General features: G+C 52.3%; 1 protein-coding gene across 3 annotated transcripts in view; it reads left to right on the top strand.

The window, feature by feature from the left end:
- Nucleotides 1–16660, top strand: part of LZTS3 (leucine zipper tumor suppressor family member 3) — a 54500-nt gene extending 37840 nt beyond the window's left edge. For 2 of the 3 annotated variants that reach the window (XM_061993249.1, XM_061993250.1), the window contains exons 2-4: nucleotides 449–937; nucleotides 3440–4270; nucleotides 7779–16660. In XM_061993249.1, the coding sequence (XP_061849233.1) occupies nucleotides 488–937; nucleotides 3440–4270; nucleotides 7779–8489 (1992 nt within the window). In that variant the 5' untranslated portion in view covers nucleotides 449–487 and the 3' untranslated portion in view covers nucleotides 8490–16660. The remainder of the gene's footprint in view (nucleotides 1–448; nucleotides 938–3439; nucleotides 4271–7778) is intronic. The other variant, XM_061993251.1, reaches the window with a different exon arrangement.
- Nucleotides 16661–17036: the final 376 nt, after the last annotated feature.

Genomic DNA, 17036 nt, shown 5'->3' with positions numbered 1-17036 from the left:
GCTGGAGCACAAGGGGGCTGGGGAGGGGCTGAGGGAATGGGGGTGTTGAGCCTGGAGAAGAGGAGCCTGAGGGGAGACAGGAGCACTCTGACACTCCCTCACAGGAGGCTGCAGGGAGCTGGGGGTCAGGCTCTGCTCCCAAGTAAGGAGTAACAGGACAGGAGCAAATGGGCTGAAGTTGCCCCAGGGCAGGTTGAGATTGGAGCTGAGGCAGAACTGTTTCCCTGAGAGGGGTGTCACCCCTGTGCCAGGCTGCCCAGGGAGCTGGGGGAGTGCCCACCATGGAGGGATCCCAAAGCCATGGAGCTGAGGTGCTGAGGGCCCTGGGGTAGTGCTGGGCTGGGCAGGGTGAGGGCAGGGCTGGGACTGCAGCAGCTCCAAGGGCTTTTCCAACCAAAGTAACCCCATCAAAGCCCTCTCTTTAACAGCCTTTTCCTCTTTCTCCCAGTGCCACTGACCTGTGCCTCCACCTCACCTCTGTGCTGCCATGGCCATGCTAGAGACACTGCCCATTCTCATTGACCCGGCCTACCCCAGCCCAGAGAACCTCCCCAGTTTCTCTCCTGGGCCATCCCAGCCCATCTCCCAGAGCACCATGGGCAGCGTGGGCAGCGGAGTGGCCAACGACCAGGAGTTTGCCATGAAGAGCGTGGGGACCCGCACGCAGAGCAGCGGCCGGCAGCCGGAGGGCTCTCGCAACGGGTACCCCACGAGGGACCTCCCCACGCGCTACTCCGGCGAGGAGAAGACCTACAAGTCAGAGAAGGTCTCCAATTCCCTCTACATCAACGGTGAGCTGCGCAAGAGCGAGAAGGTGAAGGTGGACATCTGCGGCAACGTGACCAGCAGCAGCGAGAAGAACGTGCCGCCGCCTCCCCAGTACCGAGAGCCCGGTAACCCACCAAAGATACTGCCAGTCTCCGGCAAACTAGACCAGGTGAGCGTCCCCACCTCCTGGGGACTCTGCACACTGAAGCCTTGGGCAATGGTGCAATGCTGCCAGGGTGGTTTTTACTGTGTAGATGGCATGGGGTTTGGGTATAGAGAAGAGGATTGCTGTGATGTTCAGGGGGATGAGCAAAGGGGAATGTTAGTTCCTGAGAACTAACTAACATGTGGAATAGTGTGTCCAGTTCTGGGTCCCTCAGTTCCAGATGCACAGGGAGCTGCTGGAGAGAGTTCAGGGCAGGGCACAGAGATGATGGAGTGGAGCATCTGCCTTGTGATGAAAGGCTGAGGGAGCTGGGGCTCTGCAGCTTGGAGGAGACTGAGGGGTGACCTCATTCATGTTACAAATCCATCAAGGGTGGGTGTGAGGAGGATGGAGCCAGGCTGTGCTCAGTGATGGCCAGTGATAGGACAGAAATGGTTCCAAAGCAACACAAGGACAAAGTTGTTCCCTGTTGAGGTGAGGGAGCACTGGCAGGGGCTGCCCAGATGGGCTGTGGAGGCTCCTTCTCTGCAGACATTCCAACCCAGCTGGATGAGTCCCTGTGTGCCCTGCTCTAGGTGGTGCTGCTCTGGCAGGGGGGTTGCACTGGATGAGCTTTCCAGGTCCCTTACAGCCCTTGAGATTCTGTCATTCTGTGACATTCAGGGGGCTGAGCAAAGGGGAATGTTGGTTCCTGAGGAACCCAAGAGCATGATAAGGAGTCTTCCACAGATAAGTTTCCAGGCTCATTTAAGCCTCTGGCTATCCTAACATAGCCAAGATGCTGTGCCCACCTCTCCAGCTGATGGGGAGGGACATGGAGTCATCTCTTACTTCAGTAAGTCCAGTGTCCTAGTCCCTCTCTTACACTTTGTGCCATTTATAGGCAATCTCCAACAGCCCACTGTTGCTTGACCACAGCCATGAGCATCTGTTCAAAATCCCAGTGCCCATTGTGAGGGCCAAATTGAGGAGGCTCGAGAACTAGCCCTGTAAGCATTATCACTCATCCAAGCCCAGTCCTCACAGCTCATCCTGGCTCTGAGGAGCAAAACCTCCCAAGCCTGGAGGAGCACAGCCCTAGAGCCTGCTGCTCTGCTCCAGAGGCTCTCATAATCCAGTCTCCCAGGCTGTTAATCCAACAGCCTCTGTAAATCCACCTCAGTCTGACATGCCAGACACCAGGTTTTTGGTCTTCAGTCTTGCCTGCTCACCAGGCTTCATTCTGTTTCTCCTGGAAGGTGTTTTCAAAACATCTGTGCCAATACAAAGCAGCTTCCTCTGGGTCAATTTTCACTCAACCTACAGTAGGAGAGATTCAATCCCATTTTGAGGAACATTTTGTTCCTTTAGGTGCATTCACAAGGTGAGGAATGTGCAAGGCTTTAAAATCTGTGGCCCATTCTCCTCCCAGCATTGCTTAGGCCTGCAGAAAACACAAATGCTCAAATGAAGAGCAGCTTCACCGTGTCCCTTGCCTGGTGTCACTGTGCTTGGGCCAGCAATGGCTGGGGTCACAGCCCCCACCAACTCCTGCCCAAGCATAAGCAGGACATGATGTCCACACAAGGGAGAGATGGCTGCTGACAGAGGTGTGATGCTCCTGGGGCAAAGTGGCTGCTGGTGCAAGCCTTGAGTTCATTTCTCAGCACATGGGCAATGCACCCTCAATGCTAGAAGTCCTTCAGGATGTCATCTGCCAGAACCAAGTTGTTTTGGTCAGGTCTGGTAGGCAGCCCTACTTCTTGCAAAGAGCACTAAGAGGAGCCAAGGAGTATTCTAGGGGAAAACCACACAGATTTGGGGTGAGTCAAGGTTTATTTTTTTCTTCAGCTGGGGCAAGGGAAGAGAAAGTGTTGCTAAGACATGGCCCTCGAGTCAAATCCCAATCAGCCCAGCTTGTAGTAAGGCCACAAAGGGTTGCAGTAGGGCCACAGAGATGAAGGGAGTGGAGCATATCCCTTGTGATGAAAGGCTGGAGGGAGCTGGGGCTCTGCAGCTTGGAGGAGACTGAAGGGTGAGCTCATTCATGGTTATAAATCCATCGAGGGTGGGTGTGGGGAGGATGGAGCCAGGCTGTGCTCAGTGATGGCCAATGATAGGACAAGGGGCAACAGGGACAAGCTGCAACAGAAGAGGTTCCAAAGAAACACAAGGGAAAATTCCTCCCTGTTGAGGTGAGGGAGCACTGGCAGGGGCTGCCCAGATGGGCTGTGGAGGCTCCTTCTCTGGAGACATTCCAACCCAGCTGGATGAGTCCCTGTGTGCCCTGCTCTAGGTGCTGCTGCTCTGGCAGGGGGGTTGCACTGGATGAGCTTTCCAGGTCCCTTCCAGCCCTTCACATCCTGTGATTCCATGTGATTCTGTAGCAAGGCTGAGAAACCCGGAGCCATCCCAAGACACCTTGGCTCCATCCATCAGCCCCATCCTGTGCTGCTGTGTCTCTTGTGTGTGCTGTTACCGAGCTTCCTGCCGTGTTTGATGCGTGGTCCTTTTTCCTTTTTGCAGAGCAATGAGCCCTTAGTTAGACCCTCAGCCTTTAAACCAGTAGTTCCTAAAAACTTCCATTCCATGCAGAACCTCTGCCCGCCGCAGAGCAACGGAGTGACAGAGAACAGAAAGAGCTTGAACCACGCCAACAGCAATAGCCCGTCCGCACCCAAAAGTGGACTCGACAAGAGCAGCCTTAACAGGACTACAAACCAAGTGGGGGGCCTGTCAGATTCAGGCCGTAACTCCTTAACCAGCCTGCCCACCTACGGGACAGGCTACAGCCAACACGTGGGCCCCATGAGCGCCTCCACCAGCCACATCAACCGCATCGGCACCACCTACGTGGACAAGAGCATGGTGGGCTACAACGGGATATCTACCTCAGACAGCGGGAGGTCTTCGAGCAAGAGCACCTCTTCCTTCAACAGACTCAACCATCTCAATGAAAGCATGCCTTTCCACTCGCCTTCCACGGATGATATCATCCAAGACCTTGAAGATCGGCTGTGGGAAAAGGAGCAGGAGGTTCTCCAGATGAGAAGGAACTTGGACAAAAGCGAGGCTGCCATCTTTCAAGTGTTTGAGGAGAAGCAGAAGATCTGGGAGAGGGAAATGGAGGATCTGAGGCAAAACTATGCCAACAAATTGCAGCAGGTCTCCAAAAAGGCACAGCGGGCTCAGCAGGCCTTGCAGCTCCAAATCTTCAAGCTCCAGCAAGAGAAAAAAAAACTCCAAGATGATATGGGACAACTGCTCCAGCAACGAGAGGAGCTGGAGAAGAAGTTTGTGGCTTTCAAGAAGGAACAGGCTGAATTTCTCCCAAAGATTGAAGAGACCAAGTGGGAGGTAAGAGCCTTGTCACAGATCTTGAGTGAGGTTTTCACTGAGGGCTCCGACAGCCCCAAAAGCTTCCCCTTCGCCCTAAGTGGACCTCACAGACAATGGCTGAGGGTTGGTGGCCTCCAGGTAGCAGGTGACACTTCAGTCACCTCTTCATCTGCCTCAAGCCTGGAGTTTTGAACTAAAGCAAGTGCAATTTTTGGTGCACACCCCCTGTACCAATTAACCATTTGGCTTCCCACTCCCAGGTGTGACACTGGAACCCACTTTCAGCCTTCCTTCCCACACAGGTATTTGTGCCTTAGCAAAAATGAGTTTAAGTCTACTTTAATTAAATTCTTGCCCCACCTGCCTGTGGGCAAACCTTGAAACTGCTGCTCAAACAGCTGGCTTCCTTCCTTTCCTCCCTCAAGACACCAAGGAAGGTGAGAACAACCCCAAGAGCCAAGCCTACCTGCTTTCCATTGTAACCCAGCTTTCAGCTGCTCAAAAGTCCATCTCAAAAGGCTGAAAGGCAAATTCCTCTTCCTACTTAAATCTCTGTTGGGTTTTTTTTCCCCCCACTGTTTCTATTTTTAGAACATTTTCTCCAAGCCTGTTTGTATAGCCAGGACTAACATTAAGGGGGTTTATTTTCAGCTTGATCATGTGAAGAATTTTAATCCTTCCATGGATTGGCTGGAAACTTGAGATGTATTAAGAGTGCAGAGGCAACACGTAGCTCTAGAATCAAGAAGACCCTATTCTGCTAATCCTGATGGGAAGTCAATGAAGCTGGGATTAATTAGGCTCTGAAATGTGCTATTTGCAGATGTTCAGCAGAGCTTCTTAGAGGCTTGCTGTAAAATGTCTGCAAGTCACATCCCAGAACAAGCAGGCTGCCTTGTCCCACATGGTGCCCCCTTTTCACCAGCAGCTCTGACCAGGTCTTTTGTTTCTTCCAACGAGGTAGGCCTGGAAAGTTCCCTGATTTTGCACCTGCAGATGGGCTTTTGCTTATTTGCTTCACTGCTACAGTTGTGTCTGGAACAGCTAATTGGGTGACATCCATGTAAAGAGAAGGATTAGTGGATCAAGACACCTAAAATACGTAGCCACCTACACTTGCTGACTTGCTCTCCAGGCTCCATGGATTGTATTTCTTACATCTCCACAGCACCCAAGTGGAGGCCTGAATGTAGGCATTTTAGTGTGTAAATTGATTCCTATCCAAGCAGTTCTCCATCATGTATCTCTCTGCCTTTTGGGAAGAGCTAGCCCAAGGAGAGCACTTTCAGTAAATTGGGCAGATTTTAGCTAGGCAGTAACTACATCACTCTAACTACAGCTAACCCAGCATGACACAGTTCTGCATCTGCAGCAAAGTGCTGATGTGGATGTGGGGACTCAACAGAGTGAGGTCTGCGTGGGGAACCACCATGGTTTGTCAGTTCCAGTGACTGGGTAAGTCTCTGAGCTCTCCAGTGACTCACAGTGAGTACTGGTCTGATCCAACAGCTGAGCTTCGAGGTCTTGCTCAACATGATGCATCAGGCAAGTTCTCTATAGCCTGAGAGAAAGGTGAAGGTTGTAATGAAGGCAAGGAGTTTGCCTGAGGAGCACTGACCCAACTGGAGCTGGGCAGCAAAGGAACTTGCAGACACTGCAGGAGGGAGGAAAGGCCAAGTATTTCACATGTGACAAGAGAGGGGAGCCACAGGATGATGGGACATTCTGGTCCAGAGGTGGCTACCAGTCTATTTTTAATTATGCCTCTCTTCTCTGATCACTGATGGCTCCTTGGTCATAGAATCACAGAATGTTTGGGGTTGGAAGAGATCTTAAAGCTCATGTGGTTCCAACCCCCTGCCATGGGCAGGGACACCATCCACCAGCCCAGGCTGCTCCAAGCCCCATCCAACCTGCCCTTGGGCACTGCCAGGGCTGGGGCAGCCACAGCCTCTCTGGGCAGCCTGTGCCAAGGCCTCACCACCCTCACAGGGAAGATCTTCTTCCTGACATCCAGTCTAAATCTACCCCTTTCCAGTTGCATGCTGGCATTTTTTCTTTATGTGCTCCTTGCACTTGCAGGTTCAGTTAAAATCATTTTAACACATAGTATCCATTGAGAAGGCAGAGTCCTGTTATCCTGCTTCAAACATACACAAAGTACATGCCCAGACTCAGCACCAGTATAGGTGGGGACTGCTTGTCTCTGCAACCATCCACAGTAGACAGATCACACCTGCCAGTGCAGAGTTCATGGGGAAAAAAAGAGGGTTTGGCCATTTTTATGGTTCACTTCCAAAACCCACAACTATTGATGCAGCTTTGGTGGACTACAGGAGTGCAGAGAGGTGTCCTGTTGAACCAGGGACACCTATGGAATGCAAAATCTCACTGCAGCAGGAGCATTTCCACTGGGCTTCTGTCCCCTACCACATGGGTGAGATCTGAGCCAGTCAAGATGAAACCTGAACTTCCAGTGCCCAAGGACAGAGTGTGGTAGTGACATTTCAGCAAGGGTGGGTTGCAGCTCTCTCCTTGATCTTTGGCTGAGGGGCTGTCACTCTTTGTGCCCTGCCCCAAAAGAATTAATTAGCTCCCTGCACTGTCCCCAGTGAAGTGAAGACTTAACATTTAGTCAACTGGGTTCTTTGGAAGTCTTTGGGAAGTAAAGCACTATAGGACAAGTAATAACTACTGTCTCTGCAACCTGTCCTCAACTCCCAGTACTTGGGGAGTCTCTGGGATGGTCTCTGGGTCTGAGATGTTTCTGCCTCTGGCTTGTTCAAGGTCCAGATGCCGTTGAGGTCAGTAGGAAAACTCCTGCTGAGAGCAGAGGGTTTGGGGTCAAGCACCACATGCTTGTGGTTAGGTAAGATGCATGCAAGGAGAGAAGCATCAGTGTCAGCCCACGACTGGTGAGCATCACTGCACTCAGCTTAGCTGTTTGGTCACAGAATGGTAGGGGTTGGAAGGGACCTTTAGAGGTCATCCAGTCCAAGCCCCTGCAGACGCAGGTCCCACCTAGATCAGGTCACACAGGAACATGTCCAAGCAGGTTTTGAAACCTCCATAGAAGGAGCTCCACAACCTCCCTGTGCAGCCTGGGCCAGGGCTCCCTCACACTTACAATCCAATAGTTTTTCCTTATATTTAAATGGAACTTTTTGTGTTGCAGCTTCTTTCCATCACCCCTTGTCCTGTCAATGGCTATAATAGAAAAAAAGTGCTGCCCCAACCTCCTGACACCCACCAGTGAGATATTTGTAGCTATTAATGAGATCCCCCCTCAGTCTCCTCTTCTCCAGACTAAACAGCCCCAGGTCCCACAGCCTTTCCTCATGAGGAAGGTGCTCCAGTCCCCTCAGCATCTTGGTGTCCCTGCACTGGCCTCTCTCCAGCACTTCCCTGTCCCTCTGGAGCTGGGGAGCCCCGAACTGGACACAGGACTCCAGATGAGTACTGGTGGTACTCAGTGGTGGTGGCTCCTCACTGCCTTCCCCCTGCCTCACGTTTGCTCTCCTCACAGGTGTGCCAGAAGGCAGGTGAGATCTCCCTGCTCAAGCAGCAGCTGAAGGACTCCCAAGCAGACGTCTCCCAGAAGCTGAACGAGATCGTGGGGCTGCGGTCACAGCTCAAGGAAGGCAAGAACTTCCTCCGGGAGAAGGAGGAGCAGATCCTGACCCTGAAGGACTCCTACAGCTCCAAGAGCGTCAACCTGGAGATCTGCGAGAGCGAGCTGCAGCGGAAGATGAGCGAGGTGCAGGTGCTGAGGGAAAAACTGAACCACTGTGAGCTGGAGGTCTCCAGCCTGAAGCGGACACTTGCCAGCATGGGACCTCCAGGACCTTTTGGTGGGGACGTTGGGGAGAAGCTGCGGGACCCGCTGGCCTGCGAGAGCGACGAAGCCAAGATGCAGCGGCAGAGCGAGGACGGCGTCCACGCGCTGCGCAAGGAGCTGGAGAGGCTGCAGATGGAGCTGAAGCTGGAGAGGCAGCAGCGGGAGCAGCAGGTGATGGACTTCGAGGAGGAGCGGAGGACGTGGCAAGAGGAGAAGGAGAAAGTCATCAAGTACCAGAAGCAGCTGCAACTGAACTACGTGGAGATGTACCAGAAGAACCAGCTCCTGGAGCACAAGGTGAACGAGATGAACACAAAGGCCACCAGCCCTCCGCACAGCGAGGAGAAAAAACCATGGACTCCTTCCAGGCTCGAGAGGATCGAGTCTACAGAGATCTGAGGTGGGACCAAGGCGACACAACATCACCTTTCCCTCGCTGTGCATGTACAACCCGCTCCAGGCAGCGATCTTCAGCGGCGTGGGCCTGCTCCTGCTGCGCTCTGTCACCCTCACTCTGTGCTCTGTAGGTAAATCAACTGTGGATGTGAGTTGGGTTGCTATCCATAATGCAACATCTCTTTTGGGTTGTTTTTTTTTCTCCCAGTACAGCTGGTGAGGGTCAACTTGTCTCTTTTGTAATCTGCCATGACTGTTACTGTGGTAGAAGCTGCCGCCCCCCTTCTCCTGCAATTCATCCCTCTTTGGTTGGTTGTTTTGGAGGGTTGGCTTGGGGTTCCTTTGGGTTTATGAGCATCTGAGTGCAGCAAAACGGTTCAAAGTGGCAGGTTTTTGGTTCCTTCTTCAGAGCATTTTTAGCCACATTGGCTAATGGAGCAAAGCTCCATGATCATGAGCAAACTCACTGTTCTGCATGGAGCATCCTGTCTAGACGGTGGTCTGAGTGAAGTCAGTGGGAGGCTGGCCACTGATTTCAGTGAAACCAGACATATCTCTACCAGATGACTCCCTCTTGCCAGGCTACCGTGGTTGCAAGAGGTTAGGATATCCTCAGAGGAGCAGGATGAGCCTGCCCTGGTAACACAAACCAACAAGGAATGATCACCCAGCAGGAGCCTCTTTGGAGCAGAGCTTAATACATGCTGTGTTTTCATTTCGCTGTGGTTTCCTTCTGCAGTTCCACTCCTCTGCTGCAGCCCAGCAGAGCAGAAACACCCTCCCACCTCTGCCTTGGTCCCCCTGTTCTTACCATACAGCCAAGCTGGCTACAGCAAGAAAAAGAGAACTTGGAAATCCAAGCTAGTTTCCTTTCCTAAGAGTCCTCTTACTTCCCAAAGCCCATGGAACCAAGGTTTGGGGAAGCCTCCAAACCTGTGGGATGTTTATGCAAACCGAAGCTTTAGCAATCTGCCCCAACAGTGGACAACTGTGCTACTCCATTCCCAAACAAAGTGATGCTTTGGTGCACTCTCTGGGTCCAGGGACTACTTAAAAAATGGCATCTGAGCCTCACTCAGGAGCTGCAGTGAGCACACATCAGCATCACTGCCAGACTGCAGTGGGGCAAGCATTAGCCTTCAGTGCAGCCCTTTCAGACAGCACCCATAGCCATCCCATGTGGCATCACATATCCCAGGGACACACATAATGCAGGCTTAGCTTAAGAAAATACTAATCTACTAACTCTGAAAGCAGTCCTGAGAAAGGGAAGTGCTTTAGATCATACAAGTGCTTATGCCTTGGTAGAACAACCACCAAATCCTATAGGCACTGAGAATGGTGCAGGAATCAAAGTCATTCAGCTTGGAAACAACATTCAGCTTGAAAAGGTGGGGAAAGTGGGCTTGGTTCTCCCTTTCATGGACACTTTTTTAACCATGTTTCACTGTAAAGACAAAACAAAAACATTGCAAAGTGGAGTTTGCACAGACTGGGCAGTGGCTGAAGGATCAATGCAAGTGGCAATTTCAGCTCTTTGTCCTAGGGAGCAGCTGGAATCAAGCTGCAGTTAAGACCAGGATGTCTTGGAATGTCTGTGAGGTCACTCCAGGGAGAGTTTGGCCAGATCATTTCATGTGCATATCAAGGATGCTGAAGGGCTGAAGACCTTTCCAACAAAAGCCCTTTCATTTTCCCTTCCCCAAAAGCTCCCCCTCTCCGTTACTAGGTCTGACCTTCAAGTTGGGAATAAACGTTGTTATGGTGAGCTCCAGACTGAGCAAAGAGGCTGATCAGGAGAGAAGAGACTTCAGTTAGTCCCAGCAACCTCCAGCCAAGGTCAACAGGCAGTATTCCTGGGCAGGAGCTGGCAACAATCCCTGGAGCCATAGGAAATGAGGATGTGAGAAGAGACCAGAGCTTTACAAGATCCCAGTTAACCATACCTGTGTTTTCCCAGCACTTCTGCCTTTCTAGCTGGAGGAACACCCAACCCATCAGTTTGGAAAACACCAGGGCAACTCAGGCTAAGCCCCTCTCCCAGAATAAGCCACAGAAAGGAGGATTAGGTCAGATCTGACCCCTGAAGGGTGTGGAGAAGAGCCCTACCACAAATCCTGCAGGAAGGAGTGCAGCTGAGCTGCCTTCCAGTGCCACCCAGCAGCAAGCTTTGCCATGCCAAGGGAGACAAGCACATGCAAACATAGACTTGGTCAGGTGAATCCTAGAGCTTCCTCCATTTCACACAATGGGCCTTGGAGATGGAGTCAAACATCCCACCAGGTCAGAGCTGGAGAGCTGGTGTCTTGTTTCATCTCAGCTTTCTGTGCTTCTCTTTCCACGTTAGCTAAACCCACATTGTCTTCCTTCCCAAAGGAGTTGTGAGGCATCTGTGCTTGTGAAGGGCTCTGCAGCCCTTAGGGAAAAAGGGCAAAGCATAAAGAAATGGCAAGAGACTCAGACTCAGAGGGTCTTGTGCTGTTTTTGAGGCCACCACAGCAAAAGCAAAGCCAGCAGCAAGTTCCCTCACCACAAGATGGGTCCCATAACCTGGAGGGTCATTTCCACCTTTTGCTCTTCCTGACCTCACTAATGCTGAGGCTGGTTTCCCACCAAGCATCACAGAAAGCAGGGTTTCAGTTGGTGGTTCAAGAACCCCTAGAGTGATTGAGTTTCAAGGATGTGCTGTTGAGATCAACACTGCAATCCCCTGCCGCGTCAAACACTTCATGCATCACCCTGGGGGACACCTGCTCAGCACAGCTCCCTGATAACCCACAGGCAGAAGCAAGGGCTTGGCTTGTCTCCTCACACACCTGGATCCAGTCAGCAGCAGCCAGCCAAGCCCTCAGCACACCAGGATGGCTCCATCACTTTCTTCCTAGATCTCTTTTTTGCAGTGGAGCCAGGAAGGAGCGTGCCTTGATGGACCCAGCTGTAGGCACATGCTGCAGGGTGCTGGACTGCCCAGGGACTCAACAGCCTCACAGTGCATCTCTCAGGGAGTGGAGAGCAGCTTGGGATGGAGCAGGAGCAGCAAGGAGAGATTTTTCACCAAAGAGGAGAAAAGGTACAGTCCTTTCACCACCTTCTTCACTGAATCTAGAGTTTGGATCCAGATCTGAGCAACCTCGACTGTGGCCATTCCCTGGATGGCAGAGAGCCTTGGCAGACACCCATTAGGACACTGTGCTGCTGCTGAGGCTTTTCCCTCCCTTGGCCTTCACCCAGCATCCTCTAAGCACTCAGCTGTCCTGCAGAAACCACCCCCTATGCTACAGTGACATCAAATGCAGGTGTTTTTGACAAGCCAAACCACCACAGAGGGTTCTTGTTCCTCAGGGATGCTCCCCACAACCAGATGCACTGCTCCCCATCACATCCTCAACAGAGACTGAGCAAACTGATGGGAGGACACCTGGGTTCTTCTTCTTTGCACTCAGATGTGGCCCAGAGGGGAGCTCACCTGGCTCTTTCCAGACCCTAACACTTTTACCCGCTGCCTGGATGAGGTCTCCCATCACAAGCTAGCTCTGTGTTGAGGCCCTGGAGTTTTGGCCAATGGGTGCCAGGCTGGCATGTTGATGACACATTCTGGGGATGGCCATGGAGGCTGACATCTCATCTCTCAGAGGCTCAGGCAGGGCTGATAAAAGCTTTCTGTCCCGTGCAGCTCAACACAGAGTTGCTGCTTGGCCATAACCCATCTATCCCCTCCCCTCCACCAGCTGCTCAGCCAGCTCTGGAGCTGACAGGATTCAGCATGACCTCCTGATTCACATGTAACTCCCCTCCCAGTCTTGCACGTGGTTAGTGCCTCTCCTGAAACAAGAAGTCACCTCAAACTTGTCACTGGCCAACAGCAAAAGCTGCAATCACAAAGGTCTCGGGTCAGTTGCCCACATGTGGGGTCCACAAACATTAGAGATGCTCTGGGATATCTGATACACGGAGCTGGCCATTATGACCCAAGACTTATGGGAGAGTCAGACCAGTGATGGGAAGACCTGGAGCACATCATCCACGTGCAGGCAACCGAGTCACGCTCCAGGCATATCCACGTGGGCATTATAGGAGCAAACAGAGGGCTGAGATCAGCTCCAGCCATTTCCATCCAGGAGGATCGGGGCTAAGCAAGTTATCCTGGTGCCAGGGAAGGCCTAAGCAACTCCTCTTACCATTTGCTGTGAGTAGGGTTGCTTTGCTCCACCATCACTTTGAGGTTGGTTGCTGTAAACTGCTGAGACCCAGCTGAGCTAGTTCCCCTCCTGCAGCCAGCACTCCTGTCTCACCCTGAGGAGGAATGCTACAACTGTTCAACGTTGTTGTGTTTCACACAAGTCCCACTGAGCTTCTGCCACTGTGTCCAGCTGGCTGCACCCATCCTGCTGTGGCTGGAGGGAGATCACACTCAAGATGGGAATCAAATGGTTGCTCTTCTGCTGCTACCTTATATGGAGACAAATGTGCTTGGGTGTAAATAACAGCCCAGCTCTGTCTATACAATGATTAAATGAAGAGACAAGAAAGCTCTGTGGCTTCCATCTTGGTGACAGTAGCAGCTGATGTTGTGTTTGAGTGCTGAGCACTATATGGAGGGTGCTCAGCACCCTCTGAGCTTTTACTGGCTGCAGTGGAAATGGGGGGTGCTCAGCACCTCCCAGGAAGGCAATAGGCTTGGGATGGGCTCCCACAGAGCAGTCTGCTGTCACTGTCCTCCTCTGATGCTTGGCTGTCATCCCAAGGCCCTGGTTAATTCTCTCACATCCAAATTCCTGGCAGACAGCAGTGCCTCCCGTGAGCCCTGCTGCCCCTGAGCTCTGTCCATGGGAAGGACCAACCCACACCACTCCTGCCCCCTTGCAGTGGCACTTTATAGCTTGCTCAAGACTGAGCAGACGAGTAACATGACCAAAGATCTCCAGAGGGCGCTGGACTGTGTGATTGGAGCTGCCTCACAGCTTTCCCGGGGAGGGACAAGGCTGCTGTGGGCTGGAAAAGGGGAATGAGAGCTGGAAGGGGACAGGAAAGGGCTTGGATTTCACTGTGTGGCCCCTGGGAATGTTTGGCAGGTCCATAAAGGGCCTTTCCTTTGCTAGACAGGACAGAGCAGAACAGAGATCCTGGGTGAGCTGGTTGCCTCCAGTTTGTTACAGCAGTATGCTCCATGGTCATGCCAACTAGCTCCAGGAGGCAAGGATGGATGCAATTCCTCCTGGAGAGAAGAGAGGATGCATGCCAAGCCAGCCATTACACTTGTCTTCTCTAGTTTAGCAGCAGATGTTGCTGCAGGGTCCAGACAAGGGCTTGTTCTGGCTCAGGGTGACGTGGCCAGGAAAATGTGTACCCTGAAAGCCGGTGCTCCTGCTGGCTGTTCCCTTGGTGCCCTCTCCCCAGCTCACCCCAGGGCATCCTCAGCACCCTCCTTAGCAGGGGAACCCTCTCCTGAGGTGAAGGCACTGTAGTCTTTGCTTGTCTTGCTTGGGGTTCTGAAGGCATCTCTGCCCAGCTTAGCTCCATCAAAGCTCCTGAGCCTGGCTCCAGGAGGAGAGGGAGGTCTTTCCCCTGGGCCAGTGGGAGATCTGAGCTCCTGCACACCCAGTGCTCCTGTGGATGGGTGCTCAGGTGAGGCTGGACCTGGGGCACATGCCCCTGCTGCCCAGCTGTGCTAAGCCTTCTCCACTCCATTGCTGCCAAGGCCATGAAAGCCTGCTGATGTGCAGCCACAGCTTGGTGTCATTTTAACCCAACCTTCCAGCCTAAGCCTTGAAAGTTGCTTTACAGTTACTTTTCAACAGGATCCCTTGCTCAAGATGTGCTCATCACGCTGCCTGTGCCCTGCTACTCCTCAGCTCACCAGACTCTCCTGCCTCCTTTTAGCTCATCATCATCCCTGTTGCCCCAGGAGCAGCCAGTGCCTCTCCCAGTACTCTCCCAGATAAGTCTAACCATGCTGGAGCTGAAGCCCAAAGCTCCCACTGAGACTGGCATGTCCCAACCCTGCCCTCAGAGGAGCTTCCTAGACTACTGATCCTCACCTCTCCATCATTCTCATGACAGCTAGATCAGCCCTGCTTTACCTCCAAGAGCCCTCCTGCTTCTTGCTGAAGGACATCCCCATGGCTTGCAGTCACTTGAGATCATTGCATGGGGCCTCACACCATCCCAACACCACACTCAGACAGCTCTGGGGCTTCCCTGTCCTTCCACTTTCCAGAAAGACAGGGGTGTGAGGGGTGTATGAGCACCCCTGGTCTGAGGGGCACGCAGCACCCATGTCTCCCAGCCCCCAGTGTATCGAGGGGCTGGGATCACATCCTTCCCAAGAGGATGTTCCAGAAATAAGCTTCTGCATTTTCAGGCTAAGCTTCCTCCCTGGTTCACCCAATGAAGGGGATTGTGTCAGGTCTGGAGCACGGGACAACCTCTGACACGCAGGGTTGTGTTTTCATGGCTCTTTTACAGATCTTTTTTCTCAGGCAGAAAGCCTCTGCTTTCTGTCACAAAGCAATAGGTTTCTTTTCTAGAGAGATTTAAAAGGGGCTATTCCCAACTCTGATACCTGCAGGCAAGCCAATGTTCCCTTGAATACCTTCACTGCTCCAGCTCTGGGCTCTTCTGCTTTGGAAAGGGATGCAAGGCTCAGTCTGTCTCCAAATAATCCATCTTGGTAGTCTCCATTTGTCCAGAGAGCCCAAAACTGCCTGTATCCAGCAGGCCACTAGTCTGGGTCCCCAGGAGGTGTGGTCCATCCCCTTCTGAACTGTTCCTGGGTTGCTGCAGCAGGTTTTCTCCACTAACTCACCCATGTGGGATCTGCTGGATCTCCCGGAGTGTCCGGTGACAGCCAGATCCCAGTGGGAGATCACAGGGCCAGCTCTGCACTTCCTGAGAGCCAGGCTGTCCTGTCTCAGAGGAGAAGGTCCCCTTTCTCCCATGGGTGGCACATGGCTTCCCTTCCAGAGACTGAAGGGAGCCAAACGTGCTGGGGCAGAGCTGCACCACCGGTGCAACACAAACTAATGCTGCACAACCGACCAGTGTGTCTATGCAGTCCCTTTCCAGGCAGCCGTGTCCCAGCAGAGCTCAGCCCAGGGCTGGAGCTCCTCCAAGGTGTCTTTGTTTGCACTCACTCGGACCTGGTAAATGCTGTGAGCCGAGAGGAACCCCTCTTGGCCTTTGCCTTGCACCGGGCAGTACGCTTCGTGAGGCTTTCCCCAGCCGGGATCGATGCACGTCGCTTCAAGTCACCCGTCGTCTGCGTCTCTTCTCCAGCAGATCAATCGGTGTTTCCCCCCTCCTCCTGCTCCCGAAAACCCAGCTCCCCGATGGGAGAACATCAGGTTGGGCCCTGAGAAAGCCTGCTGTCTGATTTCACCAGCAATAAAAGCCCCGGGGAAGAGCAGGCAGAGCTCTCCACCGCCGGGTGAGCCGCAGGCTTGTGTCTATGTGTAGGACCCTTTGGCCCAACATTTCGGGCCTACCCCGACTGTAAATTCAACCCCAGCCTTGTGCTTTTCTTTCCCCTTTCTTGTTTGTTTCTTGATGCCTCAGTCTCTCTCTGCTCTGACTGTGAATTCAAACCAGAAGTGTTCTGAACTCGACTCCGTCACTGTTTCGTTCCTGCGTTTGACTGTTGCTGGTTTCTCCAAACTGAGTTTAATGAGACTTTTGGAACAAAAACAATGTGTTAAAAAGAGAAATCCATTAAAATTATATATATATATATACTTTTAAAAATATATATTTAAAACAAGAACTCCATAAAGATAGGTGTCCCTCCTGTCCACCAGTCACTTCCAAACACCTTTGCCGTGTTGGCTTTGCCTCTGGTCGGTGTCTGTAAAGACAAAGAGGTTGGAAAAGGGATAAAAACGCAGCGTTCTGGGATTTCTTTTTGTACAGCAACAAGTGTAGTTGGAAAGTCTAGTGAAGACTACATCACCCTTCCCAACCTACTGCTAGTCTGTTGTCTGTTTTCCATTGGGTTATCAAGATGTGAAGAGCTACTGCCTTTGGGATTTTCTACCGTGAATATATATATAGATCTGTACAGAGGTATGTATATATATATATATAAATAGATATGGAGATCTATATGTATACGTATCTCTCACTCTTCTATCTCTACCTGACTGTGAAGGGTTTTTATTGGGCAAAATAAAATGGAGAAAGGCCTCGTTTTAAAAATCTGACTGTGTGGGTTTGTGTGATTGTGTCGGGGGTGGGAGAAGCAGACAGAGCCACGGGGGGGTTGGGAAGGCTGGGGAAGTGCAGGGAAGGCTTTAACTTGGACAGAGCAGCACGTTCCTCATAGCTCCTGTCCCAGAGCAGCCTGGTGTGGTGGGGAAGAGGCAGGATTTGCCAGCACAGTGGGTCGATGTGTGTGTCCATGTCTCCATGGGACACTGCCTGGCCATGAAATCACAGTAATGGGGGTGGGATGGGACCTCTAGAGCTGCTCCAGCACAAGCCTCTGCTCAAGCAAGTTCCCCTCGATCGGGGGGCAGAGGAACGTGACCTCCCGAGCAGCCTGGGCCAGGGCTGCAG

Source organism: Colius striatus, chromosome 3 (genome assembly GCF_028858725.1).
Source record: "Colius striatus isolate bColStr4 chromosome 3, bColStr4.1.hap1, whole genome shotgun sequence".
Taxonomy (NCBI): domain Eukaryota; kingdom Metazoa; phylum Chordata; class Aves; order Coliiformes; family Coliidae; genus Colius; species Colius striatus.
The sequence above is the reverse complement of the archived record's forward strand: the minus strand, read 5'-3'. Positions and strand labels throughout refer to the sequence as shown.